General features: G+C 37.1%; 1 protein-coding gene across 2 annotated transcripts in view; it reads left to right on the forward strand.

The window, feature by feature from the left end:
• nkx1.2la (NK1 transcription factor related 2-like,a) overlaps positions 1-5,424 on the forward strand; it is a 36,179-nt gene extending 30,755 nt beyond the window's left edge. The window contains exon 3 of one of the 2 annotated variants that reach the window (XR_012096135.1): positions 2,176-2,229. Coding sequence is in view for 1 of the 2 variants with exons in the window: in XM_073027628.1 (XP_072883729.1) it covers positions 2,176-2,792 (617 nt within the window). In the remaining variant the exon portion in view is untranslated. Of the gene's footprint in view, positions 1-2,175 lie in introns of both variants that reach the window. The other variant, XM_073027628.1, reaches the window with a different exon arrangement.
• Positions 5,425-14,439: the final 9,015 nt, after the last annotated feature.

Here is a 14,439-nt window from a genome sequence, read left to right on the forward strand (position 1 = left end):
ATAAACACTGTGAGTTAAAATTGACCAATCCTTCGTTTAGTCTCCGATGCCCCACACTTTTCTCGTGGGTTCCAACACTTAAACAGTGCTCACTAGTGTGTCCCTTGGTGTGTTTGAGGGGTGTCTCCCCAGACCTCACTTTTATCCCTACTCACGGGGTCTCAGGTGTCAATCAGTTTTGAATGGCTTAGTCCATCAAACCAGCCCACTCCGGCTGTCCACTGAGGAATTTTAATGAACAGAATAGTACCAAGTAAACAGCCCTCTCCGGAGCCGTGAGTCTTACAGGAGTCATAATATGGTCTCTCTCCCCCGGTGTTATCTCGCCCTTGTCTGAAGCAAATGTTCCAGTCCCAATATGTTTTTGTTCCATCTCTTTCTCTCTCATTAGCAGCCTGGCAACAGTAACAGTTTGTGATTCTCCCAGGGGAGGGGAGCATGGGCAACTCTGTACCCTTCTGCCCATCAGAGTTGTTCATCCTTCGTAACAGGTATAAAAGGTTTATATCTACTAACTTCATGTAACAAATAAACTTCGAATTTTATAGCAGAAATGGCAAGAATATAAAAACAAACTATGCTCAATGCTGATCCATGTCAGCAAGACTAAACTACATGAAAAGCAAGAAAAATTGCGCTAGCAGCCACAACAAAAAGCAGATTAAGGAATTTAGAGGAACACAGAGACACTACATGGTGTAGGTCAGAACACCTTCAGATTGCACAGTGCCAATGGAGGGAAGGTGTCGGGTTGGTGGGAATGGAGTGGGGCCAGAGGTATTTCCATATTTCCTTCTGATATAGAAGGATGCCATTTGGCCCATTAAGTTGATATTCGCTCTCAGTGCATTCCCATTGCCCACTAATTTTCATTGTAATCTATTTTACCCATAATTGCACCTACACTTACAGGGGAAAATTTGCAGTGGTTCACCCAAACATCTTTAGGATATCGGAGTATAGCAGAGCACCAGAAGAAACCAATGTGATTCCAAAAAAGATGCAGACTTCGTACAAATAATACCTGAAATCAAAATTAAACGCAGGTCATTGGTACTGTGATGCAGGAGGTCTATAGTTCAAACTAGTAAGATACTGAAATAAACATGTTATTACACTATGGGTGTTGGCATAAGGTATAACCTGAAATCACTGAGTTAAATGATAACGTATTGAAGATATTGCAGATTTCACCTCCCTGGAAGTTTGACTGAATGGCCTTTTACACAAGTAGCATTGTGCTCCAATCTATACTACAACCATAACTATCTATAGAATATTAATGATCCACAACTTGGGTATATATGTTATGAAATACAAGCATAAGTAGAAAGCAATAGTTGTATATAATTCAGCCCTCAAACATCTTTTTCAATGGTACCAAGGTATCTTAGTGAAGCAGACGCAGAACCTGTTCTGCTTACCCACTCTGGTTTACTATAGAATATGCATTTCTCCTTTTACATTTAGGAGATATAATTCCAGCTTCAAGAGAGTGATGCAAATACCTGGATAGGTGTCAATACCATTTTAGTTTTACCCATGCCTTTGCCTGTTTGGAAATAGGATACTGTATCCTGAAATTGGCCTGTAATAATCTAATTTTACACTAGTAAAAATGGTGAAACATGGTCCAGGATATTCAGTTCTAAATTCACTATTAAGTATTGATACTGTACATGCTGTATTTTAGTTTCAATGTTTGGATGTATTCCTTTCGACTCTAGGGCTTTTAATAGCAGTGTATCTGGCAACATTTTATGTAATTCTATTGCATTAAGATAACACTATAATATAATAGATGGGAATATTTTAGAAGGCTGTTCTTTATTCCAGTCAGTAAATCTACTGGACATAATATGAAGTTTACTTTTATACTTTGGGAGCAGTTCAGTGACTTATAATTTAAAACAAAGTGCATATTGATACTTGCACTGAAGACTGAAGATTATTTTTTTAAAATGCCAATTATTTTACAATAACAAAAAAGAGATTGCGAATTAACCACATATGCTGTTAAGTTCATTCAGAAAACATTCAGTTTGAAACCCAATTACTTCAGGATGAATATATGTTTGACTATGGTAGTAGAGAAAAACAAATGGTTAAATATTATAGTTGCAACTGCATTCCAAAACCTCTATGGCTGATATCTTAATAACTGCTTGTTTGCAGATGGAAGGGAACAACACAGACATTCCAATACTAATACTTCAAAAGAATTTCCAGAATCCCATGGAAACCTTCAGCTATATCAAGGGGATAATAATTCAACACAACCTGAATTCCACAAAGACCAGAATGCCTCCACTGAGTTGGAATCCAGGTCTGATCACATTGCACCCAGGCAAAAACGTCGTCGAGCTGAACCAGGCTGTGCTAAACCAAGACGAGCTAGAACTGCATTCACGTATGAGCAACTAGTGGCTTTGGAGAATAAATTTCGCTCAACCCGCTATCTATCAGTATGTGAACGCCTCAACCTTGCTTTGGCCCTCAGCCTTACAGAAACTCAAGTTAAAATCTGGTTTCAGAACAGACGCACAAAGTGGAAAAAACAAAACCCTGGAGCAGATAGCACAATTCAGCCTGGACCAACTAGCCTGTCTCGAGTCAGCCCGAGTCCTCCTGGACCAAGTGTACTCAGCTTTCCAACTTTTCAGACTTATGCTGCAGGGAATGTCATTTGCCAGACGGCAACACCAGTCCCTTTAGTATCATGCTCTACAGGATTGATGTCTCCCTTCCTGAGTTCTACTTACTTGACACCATTTTATGCACCACATTTGTGAAAATGTATACCTCAAGTAATGATTTACACAGAAGAGATTTACAACATTTTTCAACCGTCTTCTAATAATGTAAGCATCCCTCTTAAAAGAGCTGAGCGGCTCTACAGAGGACAATTCACTTAGAGGAAGTGTTTAAAAGCATTATACTGACAAGTTTGAGTTTCAACAACATTAGAAATATGCCGATTCTTCATCTGAAACTAATAGCAAACAAACCTGATAGGGTCAGAAGAAATATATCTGACTTTGGATTCTTATCGAGCGTTAAATCTAGGATTATAATTCTTAGATTATGAACCTAAAGACTAGCTACACCTGTATGTTCAGTCTATTGGTGCTAAAAATACAGTGGATTCCAGTTAATTGGGTCATTAGCTAATTGGGACAGCAATTTATTTTGGACACCATGCCATTTAATTCTGGCAGGGGCATGGTGCTGAACAGTTTCTAGCTACCATCAGCCACGTGTATTTGCGTGGCTGTTAGACACACACCGTGTATAGAGCGATCAGTTTTTAAATAGTAGCAGTATTTGTGTTCAAAATGCAGTGAATGTTGTCATTGATTGTTGACAAGAAACAGGCAGTAAGGCAGTTTGGAACTACTTTGCTCACCACAGTTTCAAGTATTCAGGCTTGGAAATGCCAGAACAGCTGGGAGTGAAAAGGTATTAACAACAATCATCTTGAATGTTACAATGAAAAAAAAATTGGAGAGAGGATGCAATCATTGAAGGCATCGTATGAAGGCAGTTCATTATCTGCACTAGGTGTTTGCACTGATTTTGTTCATTTACAATCACTCAGAAGAACACAGCAGATGAATTTCTCCATCGATAATTATTAAGAATACACAGCTTTATAGTACTGTAGAGTAGTTGGTAGTGTTCTTATTTGTTCTGTATTTCATTTAAATATATAAATTGTTACTTTGTTAAACAGTGGTTTAACGATTTACATGAAACTTCTGCTAACTGGGGCAGCTGCTTAATTGGGCCAAAATGTACTGGTCCCAATATGACCCAAATAACCGGAATCCACTGTATATTCTTCAAAATCTTTTAACTCTACCTTTGTAGATCCTTAAATGTTATTCCATATTAAGTGTTATCAATCCCTTGTGGCCAGAATTATCAGAAAAAATGAAAATTCTTTATCAAATATAACAAATGACAGCAATTAAATAATAGGATGCATGAGATGGATAAGCACTGAGACACAATAGTTAACAGAAAATGAGGCAAGAGAGGAAGTTGTCATCCAAAAGTAGTTATTTTGTTATTCCAGATAAGGGTTTATGATATCAGGTACAGTATTTTACAGTTTTATGCCGCCTTCACTACCACAAGAGAATACAGCTTAATTAGAATGAGTCTATATCCTTTTATAACAACTTAAATTCGGAGAAGCAGCATTACTTATTCTTGGATTCTTAAGGGAATTTGGCTTTGACAATCAATACATTTCTTTACAAAAGAAAAATACGTTTTTGACATAACAGAAATGCAATAATTTTCATGAGCTGGTGTTGAACTTCGTGACTCCCAGAGTTTGGATTTTGAACATGCCAGGTTCACCATAAAAGATTAATAAAGAAGGTTACTACAGTTTTTAATGTTCATCATTTATAGCTCCATAGACAGAACAACTTACTTTCATATTTGTTTAATTCCTATTAGTTATTGCAATGCAATTATATTACATTTCCTGAATATTTGTTAAAGATATTTTTTGATTAACTATGATTAATTTGATATCTGTCAATGTTTCTAGATGTTTGACACAGCCTTAGTTTCAAAAGAAATATGAACTGATAAATGTAGGATTATGGACATTCTAAAAGCTGGTTTTGAGGTTGTTTGAACCCACTGACACATTTTAGCTGTCAAAAAATAAAATCAGAATATTTGTGTATTAAAGAGATTTAGATAAAGCAACACCTTTAATCCTCACCCAATGCTAACCATGATTATAAATAATACATACCCACCTCAATTAAATATAATGCTGATAATATCTGTGATAATCCATGAGAGATAATTATAAAAATAGCAAGTCATGGGTGTAACTTGAATATTAGAGTAAATATTTTTTCTATAAGTTTGCTAATTAATTTCAAATACAATGTGCTCCATGTTTGCATATGTACTATTCAGATAAGTGAATAACACAGAATATGAAGCTCAAGGAAATAGCAAGGTGATTGTTCATGCTTACTGATTTCAAATTATTTTAACAATATATCTGAAGATCAGAACAAGTTAAAAGGAACTGTAGAGGTTCATCTAATGCTTTATGCTATTTATACCATAAATTTTGTTTATGTACATTGCAGAACATAATTTTCACTGCTCAAACATCGAGTATTGAATCTAATTTTGATGGTTTGAATTGAGGGTTAAATTGTGTCTAGGAGAATTGAAAAACTTTTATCTTCTCAGATAGTGGCTTAGTATCTTTTACAGCCACTAAGCTTCCAATAAATAATAAAAATAACTGAAAATAAACTATCGAAGAAGTTGGGTCAGAAGAATATGTTTAAACTATATACAACATATTTTTGAAGATATTGTTACCTTCCTTCGTGGTTTTTCTGTATTGTGAAGAAATATTAAAGCACAATTTGTAAATAAATGAAGTATTAAATGATAATAAAATGTTACTAATAAAGTTATTTTCTTTTGTTTTTGAAGTATATTTAGTGATATTTCCTTCCACAGAACAAGCATTCTCAATGCATGACTTATGGTATGTTACATATATTTTTTGTTGTGATACGCACCTGACTGCCCCAGCTTCTGAGGTTGAGACACTCCAACTCTCTGAAATATATGGATAGCTGGCAAGGTCCCTTTAAAGACTCAGGCAACCCCACTAATTGGTGGCCATGTTTTGCTGCCAAGATTTCAATATTTAAAGAACATCTGAACTGTGGTTCAGTGCTCAATTGTTAACTCAACTTCAGATTCTCATTTAGTTTCTAGTTTAGATCCCTGTTCTCACCTCTGTTTTGTATCATGACTCAGTTCTAATCTTGGATACACCAGTACTTGGGTCCTCGGTCTCTCATTAATTTTCCTCATTGGTTTGGAGATTTCTGTGAACTGATCTAATTTTGGGCATAGTACTGTCTTATAGGTTCCTGAACTGACTTCACCAGTTTGTGCAAATTACTGTGGTGGGTTAGAATATCAAGATGGAGATACAGGAGACCACAGATGCTGGAATTGCAGACAGAACTCAGCTGATCAAGTAGCATCTGAGGAGGGAAGTGGATGGACTAATGAAGAACCTTGACCTGAAACGTCAACTCTCCACTGTCTGACCAATTGAGTTTCGCTAGCATTTTGCTTTTTGCTCTCCAATTCTAAGTATTTTGACGATCTCTTTTAATTTGTAGTGGGAAGGTATGGTTGGCAAAAAACTAGTCACACCACACTATTTTCACAAGATCAGTTTTGTTATCATAAATAAAATCCAGTGTTTAAAAGTGCACTTAACTCGCAAATCACATAGGTTGTACCTTATGCAGTTATGCAAATAGAAATTAGGAATAGGAAAATAATTTCTGTTTTTGCAGTGTTATCAAATGGTAGTAAAATGAAACATCATGTAATCTATAACATCACTACATGCATTAGCTAACCTATAGAGACAGCTTCTTCTTGGGAAGGCATGAGTTGATTGTTTATACTTGTACTGAATCTTAAAAACACTGTGCAAAAGTCTTAAGACACATAGATATACACCTAGGATGCCTAAGACTTTTCTATAGTACTGTGGTAATTTTATGAATTGCACAGTACCACTGCCACACACAAAAAAAAAACAAATTTCATGACATATGTGAGTCATGATAAATCTAATTCCAATGTGGGTCTCTGTTGTGGACTGACAGTGGGAAAGGGATAGGGAGAGGGGAATCATGGTTAGGAAAAGAGGAAAAGAGAAGGGAGGCAGTGGGAAGCAGAAAGACATTCTGTTATGATCAATAAACCATTTGCTTGGAATCAAATGACCTTGCCTGGTTCCTCAGGGCTGGATGTGTCTGCACCTACGTCACCACCCTCCCTGCCCGACACTTCTTTTCTGCTACCTGTTTCACACACTTCCTGCAGCCCTCTGCCCTCATTACTCTAAGCATTCTTTGCTTCTGCCAGATTCACAAACTTACTCTATGCTCCACATCAACAATTATAGTACGTAGTGTTCAAATGCCTTAGGCACTCAACTAAATATATGTGCCTAAGACTTCTGCAAAGGGCATGCCCTTTTCTCACTGTTGCCATTGGGTAGGAGGTACAGAAGCCTGAAGGCACACTCTCAGTGATTCAGGAACAGCTTCTTCCCCTCTGCCATCAGATTCCTAAATGTACATTGAACATTGGACGCTACCTCACTTTTCTTTCTTTATCAATCTTTTTTATTAAGTTTCAAATAGATAAACATAACAATGATAGTGATACAAAGAGATCGGGATTACATCAATAATGGTTAATATATACATGAACATACTCCGAGTAACATGTGTAATCTAAGCCTTCCAATCTCTCAGTAACATGAAAAAGATTCAAAGAAAAAAAAATCCCCCTAAACTAACAAAAAAAACCAATAAAAACAAAACAAAAGCTGGGCTGCCTTGGTTCATTGGTTAAAATCATTATTTGTCATTGACTCCGCTCCTCTATACACAAACAAAAAGTTATTAAGAAGGATTCAGAAAAGGTCAGCTTACATCAAATGAAAATGTTGAATAAATGGTCTCCAGGTTTCTTCAAATTTAACCAAAGGATCAATAGTGCCATTCCTAATTTTTTCCAAGTTTAAACATGTTATAGTTTGGGAAAACCATTGAAATGTACTAGGGGGATTAGAATCTTTACATTTAAATACAATGGATCTTCTGGCTATTAATGTAACAAATGCAATCAAATGGCAAGCTGAAGGGGATAATTGACTGGTGTCCATCATTGGTAATCCAAAAATTGGAGTAATAGGATGAGGTTGTAAATCAATATGCAAAACTGCTGAAATAATATCAAAAATATTTTTCCAATATTTTTCCAAAAGAGGCCAAGACCAGAAATTATGTGTCAAGGAAGCTACCTCAGAATTACATGTCACAGACAGGATTTATATGGCAATAAAAATGAGCTAATATATATTATATATTTTCTAATATATAATATTTCTATCTTTTGCACAATTTTTAATCTGTTCATTATATGTATACTGTAATTTATTATTATTGTATTTTGTTGTTCTTCTTCTGTGTTATGTATTGCATTGAACTGCTGCTGCTAAGTTAACAAATCTCACGTAACAGGCTGGTGATAATAAACCTGATTCTGATTCAGATTCAGATTCAGTACTGTATAAAGGTGAATTTCATACTGTTTAGTATGAGTGACTTGTCTATTTTTCTTTCAAATGTTTTATTTGGCTTGTATTAACATTTATTTTGATTTTGCTCAATTGAGCATTTTGTTTCAAAACACCGTGTCAAGCGGCCTTTCTTCAGTCAATCTTCCTGTTCTCTACATCTCTGTTAATGCTCAGAAACCTTTTAGATTTTTTTAAATCTGATTCAACATCTCAGTTCCCCTCCCTTTCTCTAGCTGCTTAGAATAAATCGCCCTGTTGCATCTTGGGACACCTTGTACATTAAGTAGATTCTGAAATTGAAAACAAAATATTAATATTGTTTATTCTACATCTGTTTATACTTTTGTTATGGTTAGCAAAATGCAGAATTTTTTCCCTAGCTATTGGAAGCAAATTATAGTAAGACCTTCTTTGAAAATAAAAACATTCAAGGTAACAAACAGGTTAGACAAAGGAGAGCCAGTAAATGTTATTAACTTGGATTGTCAGAAGGCCTTTACAAGATGTTGCACATGAGGTTACTAAAGAAGGCAAGATTTAACATGGATAGAAGATTGGCTGACTGGCAGAAGGTAGAGAGTGGGGCTAAAGGGCTCTTTTCAGAATGGCTCCAATGACCAGTGGAGTTCTGCAGGGGAATCTGCAGGACTACAGCATTTCAATGGATGATCTGGATGAAAAAACTGATAGCGTTATGGCCAAGTTTGCAGACAATACAAAGATAGGTGAAAGGACAGATAGTGGAGTCTGCAGAAGGACATGGGTTGGGAGAGTGGACAAAAAGGGGGCAGATGGAATACAATGAAGGGTTATGTAGTTTGGCAGAAAGAATAATATGCAGAATATTTTCTATATTTTTAGTTTTTCTTTAGAGACAGCACGGTAACAGACCCTTGAGGCTGAAAAAGACTGCACTACCCAATTACACCTATGTGACCAATTAGCATACAAACCAGTACATCTTAAGAATGTGGAGAAAATTGGAAGACCTGGAGGAAACCCATGCATACATGGGGAGGACGTATGAATTCCTTACAAGCTAGCTGTGGAATTGAATCTGAGTCGCTGGTGCTATAATAATGTTAAGCTACGTAAATGCTGTGCTACCTTGCCACCCAATGCAGAGAGAATTCTGAAATTGGAGGGGCAAAGACACTTGAGTCCTAGTTCAGCATTGCCTTAAGACTAATTTGCAAGTTAAATCAGTAATAAGGAAGGCAAATGCAATGTTGGCATTCATTTTGAGATGACTAAAATATAAAAGCAAGGATGTGCTACCGAGGCTTTGTAAGGTATTGGAATTTGTGATCAATTTTGGGCCCTTTCTCTAAGGAAAGATGTATTGACTCAAGAAATTCCAGAGGTTTACAAGAATGATCCCAGAAATGAAATGCTTAACATATGAGAAGTGTTTAATGGCTTTAAGCCTGTACTTGATGGAGCTCAGAAAGATGAGGTGGGGGATCCCACTGAATAATGAAAGGCCTGGATAGACTGGATGTGAAGAGGACATTTTCTTTAGTAGGAAAGTCTAGGGTCCAAGAGCACAGGCTCAGAATAAATGGATATCTCCGTAATTCTTCAGAAATGCAATTTCTTCAGCTATAGAGGTCAATTCATTGAGAATATTTAAAACAGAGATTGATCTTGATTGTTAAAGTGGTTAAAGTTTATGGGGAGAATGCAGGAGATATGGTTAAAAAACAGCCATAATTGAATGGCAAAGCAAACTCGAATGGTCAATTGAAAGACTAAGAGACTGCTACAAGAAACTAAATGGTTGAACTTTAAGAACAATTTCAATTAGTGAGAAAATATACAAGAGACTGCTAATCTCCACCAAATATATTGACAACTGCTAGTTACTTATTAAGAGCATTTGTGCAGATGTGTAACATAATAGAGATAACAGTTAATTATAACAAATGAATTTTGGTTTAATTAGATCTCCTGATTGACAATTTAAAAATGCTGTTTAATGTTACAATTATTCAAAGTTGTTATATTTAACTAAGTTAAATCAAATTATAGGCTTAAATGAAAAGAATTTTAATCTCCAATTTGATTACAGAACACATTCTGCACTATTTTGTTCTTTATGAACAAGTGATATTCATAGCTCTTCTTGTAAAGCTGAGAATGAACACAACTTCAAATGATTCTGAAGTCAACTGAAAGTAACTATAGCACTAATGATCAGAAATCAATTTTTCTGCAGTTGCAAATCTTCAGTGTGTTTACTTTTAAAAACTGCTATTCCAGATTTGCATGATCCAAAATGTAGCAAAGTATATTGTGGACTCAATTCCATTTGAGAGACACGACCATGAAAATCAGGATGACATTCCTGTTAATTTTACTGGTGCCAACTTTTGGATGAGTAATGTGTGGGTGATCTGTAAGTTTTTGTGTGTGAGAGGTGTTGGTGGTTAAATGGTATTGTTGCTGTTCTTTTCTGCAAGGGTGGGGGTGTTGGGGGTTTGATGTTATTGTTTATGGTCTTTTTGCAGGGAGGGGGTTAGGGGTTTGGGGCTTTTGATGTTCTAGCTGCCATTTTTCAATTGGGAAATCTGTTAGTTTTTATACGAGGGAGGGGGTTGGGGTTTGGAGTTTGAAGTTCTCGACACCGTTTTCTGTATGGATGATCTGTTAGTTTTTATGCAAGGGAGGGGTTGGGGTTTGGAGTTTGATGTTTCAGCTGCCATATTCTGTGTGGGCGATCAGTTAGTTTTTGTGTTTGTAAGTGGGTAGGGAGGTTTGAGATTTGCGAGTTTTGCTTCTTTTTCTTTATCCTGTGTGTGTGTGTGTGTGTGGGGGGGGGGGGGGTGGTCATTGATGCATTGATGTCTTTTTTTTCAACATCTCCCATTTTTTGTATTTCATGGCTATTTGGAGAAGATGAATATCAGAAATAGCAAATTAACTGAATAAATACTTTGCACCAGTCTTTATTGTGGAAAACACCAGCAGCATGCCAGAAATTCGAGAGTATCGGGGGCCGAAGTGAATGTAGTCACTTTTACTAAGGAGAAGGTGCTTGGGGTGCTGAAAGGTCTGAAGGTAGATAAATCACCTGGACCAAATGGACTACAGCACAGGATTCTGAAAGAAGTAGCTGAAAAGACTGTGGAGGCAGTGGTAGTGATCTTTCAAGAATCAAAAGATTCTGGAAATGTTCTAGAGGATTGGAACATCGCAAATGTCACCCACTATTTGGATTTTCATAAGGCCTTTGACAAGGTGCCAAACATGAGACTGTTAAAAGCTCATGGTATTACAGGAAAGATACTAGCAGACAGAAGATTGGCTGACTGATGGAAGGCAAAGAATGGAAATAAAGGGTGCCTTTTCTGGTTGGCTGCCATTGACTAGTGGTATTCTGAAGGGGTCAGAGTTGGGTCTGGTAATTTTTACATAATATATCGAAGTTCTGGATTACAAAATTGATAGCTTTGTGGCCAAGTTTGCAGACAATACAAAGGTGGAGAGCAAGTAGAGTTGAGGGAGCAGGGATTTTGTAGAAGGACTTGGACAGATTAGGAGAATGAGCAAAGAAATGATAGATAGAATACAATGTAGGGAAATGTAGGATCATGTACTTTGGTAGAAGGAAGAAAGGTGTAGACGATTCTCTAAATGGGGAGTGAACTCAGCAGTTGGAAGTGCCATGGTAGCATAGTGGTTAGTGCAATGCTATTACAGCTGAGGCATTCCAGAGTTTCGCGTTGAATCCCATCACCATTCTGTAAGGAGTTTTCGTACATCCTCCACATGGATTTCGTGGGTTTCCTCCAGGTCCTCCAGTTTCCTCCTAAAGGCCGGGCAGGTTGATTGGTCATTGTAAACTGTCCCATGATTAGGATTAGGTTAGGGTTAACCAGGTTTGTCAGGGGTTGCTGGGGCAGCATAGCTTGAAGGGTTGGAAGAGTCTACTCCGTGCTGTATCACTAAATAGATAAATAAGCACAATGACACTTGGGAGACTTAGTGCAGGATTCCCTAAAGGTTAACTTGCAGGTTGAGGTGGTAGCAAGGAAAATATATGGAATCCTAGTATTCATTTCTAAAGGACTAGAATATTAAAAAAAAATCAAGGATGTAATATTGAGTCTTTATAAGGAATTGGTCAGACCATGTTTGGAGTATTATGAGCAGTTTTATGCCTCATATCCAAGAAAGGATGTGCTGGTATTATTGCAGAGGGTCCAGAGTTTTACAAGAATAATCCCAGGAATAAAAGGGTTAATGTGTGAGGAGCTTCTGATGCCTCTGCCCCTGTACTTGCTGTAGTTTAGCAGAATGAGGGGTTGTCATCGAACCCTATCAAATATTGAAAGTCCTAGACAGAATGAATGTGTCGAGGATGTTCCAGTTGTGGGTCTAGGACCAGAGGACACAACCATAGAAGGACATCCCTTTAGAACAGAGATGAGAAGGAACTTCTTTACCCACAGTGTAGTGTATCTGTGGAATTCATTGTCACAGATGGCTGTGGAGACCAACTCATTGGGTATATTTAAAATGGAGTTTGATAGGTACTTAATTATTAAGGGTGTCAAAGGTTATGGGGAGAAGCCAGGAGAATGTGATTGAAAGGGAAAATAAATCAGCCATGATGGAATGGCTGGGCCAACTCAATACACTAAATAGCTTAATTCTGCTCCTATGTCATATGGCCTAACGTAACAAACAAAACATTTTCAGTGAGAAAGAGGTAAACACGTTAGTAACAATTTTCTGACTGTATTAACAATGTACTGTATAAAATCATTACTGAGGGCAAACTTGATACATATACATATACACACACACACCCTGTAGGCAAAAAAAAAAGGCACAGAAAGAAGAGAGAAAGCCAATAATCAATGTCATTAATTCATGTCAGAAGGAAGTATTGGAATAAAGCCCAATACCCCCTCAGGAATAATCGCCTCAGGATGTTGATTCCTTTCACATGTAAATATTTTCTTTCAGTGGGTTACATCATCTCTTGTACAATTAATTAGGGATGATAGAAATGTTACTCATGCAGTCAATGGTTTTATAGAATCAGGGGGTTGTACAACAGAGAATCAGGCCCTTCACCCCTGTATCTATGCTGACCATGATGCTAACTATATTAATCCCACTTGACTGCTTTATTTCTATATCTCTCTCTATGCACTACTTATTCAATTATCTGTCCAGGTGCCTTTTGAGTCTATTCACTTTCTTTAAGAGTTATCTGACCTCACAGAATCATGGAATTTACATGTCAGCACCGTGTATCTCGGGAAAAGGTAATTTAGTCTATTATGGCTCTACTGGTGTTTTCAGATTTCTGAATAATCCCAGTTTCCCAATGCCTGTAAATAAACTGGGCAAAAGCAGTGATAAGGGAATATTGCAATGTCAAAATTTGAAAACCTTTCAAATGAGGGTTTAATCTTCACATTCAGGTGAACATTAAAATACAATAGTGCTATTTGAGGAATGGTAGGGATAGTGGCGAGTTGTAGTTTCATCAACTTCATGTATCCCTTAACAAATGCCTCAAACTGATGGTCTGGTTACTTCTTCCTTGCTGTATAGAATCATGGCTATAAAACACAGAAAAAGACCCTTTGATTCAACTGGTCTATGCCAACAAAGATCCCCAGCCTAGAAAATTCCATTTTCCAGCATTTGGCCCAAAATCAGTCCATATACCTGTCCAAATGCCTTTCAAATATTGTTATTGTACCTGCCTTAATCACTTCCTCTGGCAGCACATTCCACGTACATACCACCCTTCAGGTTACAAATTTGCTCTTCAAGTTCATATTAAATCTTTTCTCTCTCATCTTCAACCTATACCCTCTAGTTCTCGTTTCCTAAGCCCCAGGAAAAAGACCAAGTGCGTTCACTCTATGCCCCTCATGATGTTAAACACATTTATAAAACCATCTTTCAGTCTCCTACACTTCAACAAATGAACTCCTAGCCTCTCCAACCTCTCCCGATAATTCAGTCTCTCAAGTCCTGGCATCATCCTTGTAATTCCTTTCTGTATTCTTTCCAGTTAAGTAACATCTTTTCAAAACCAGTGTCCAGTACAACTGCACCATGACCTCCCAATTTCCATGCAATTTCCTGACTTATGAAAATCAGTGTGCGAAAAACTTTCTTTACCACCCTATCTGCCTGTGAATCTACTGTTAGCGAATCATGTAGTAGTGCTCCAAGGTACCTCTGTACCACAACACTCCCAAGGGATCTGCCATTCACTGAGAAAGTCAAACCAG

The sequence above is a fragment of the Hemitrygon akajei genome, chromosome 23, assembly GCF_048418815.1.
Source record: "Hemitrygon akajei chromosome 23, sHemAka1.3, whole genome shotgun sequence".
In the NCBI taxonomy this organism is placed as follows: domain Eukaryota; kingdom Metazoa; phylum Chordata; class Chondrichthyes; order Myliobatiformes; family Dasyatidae; genus Hemitrygon; species Hemitrygon akajei.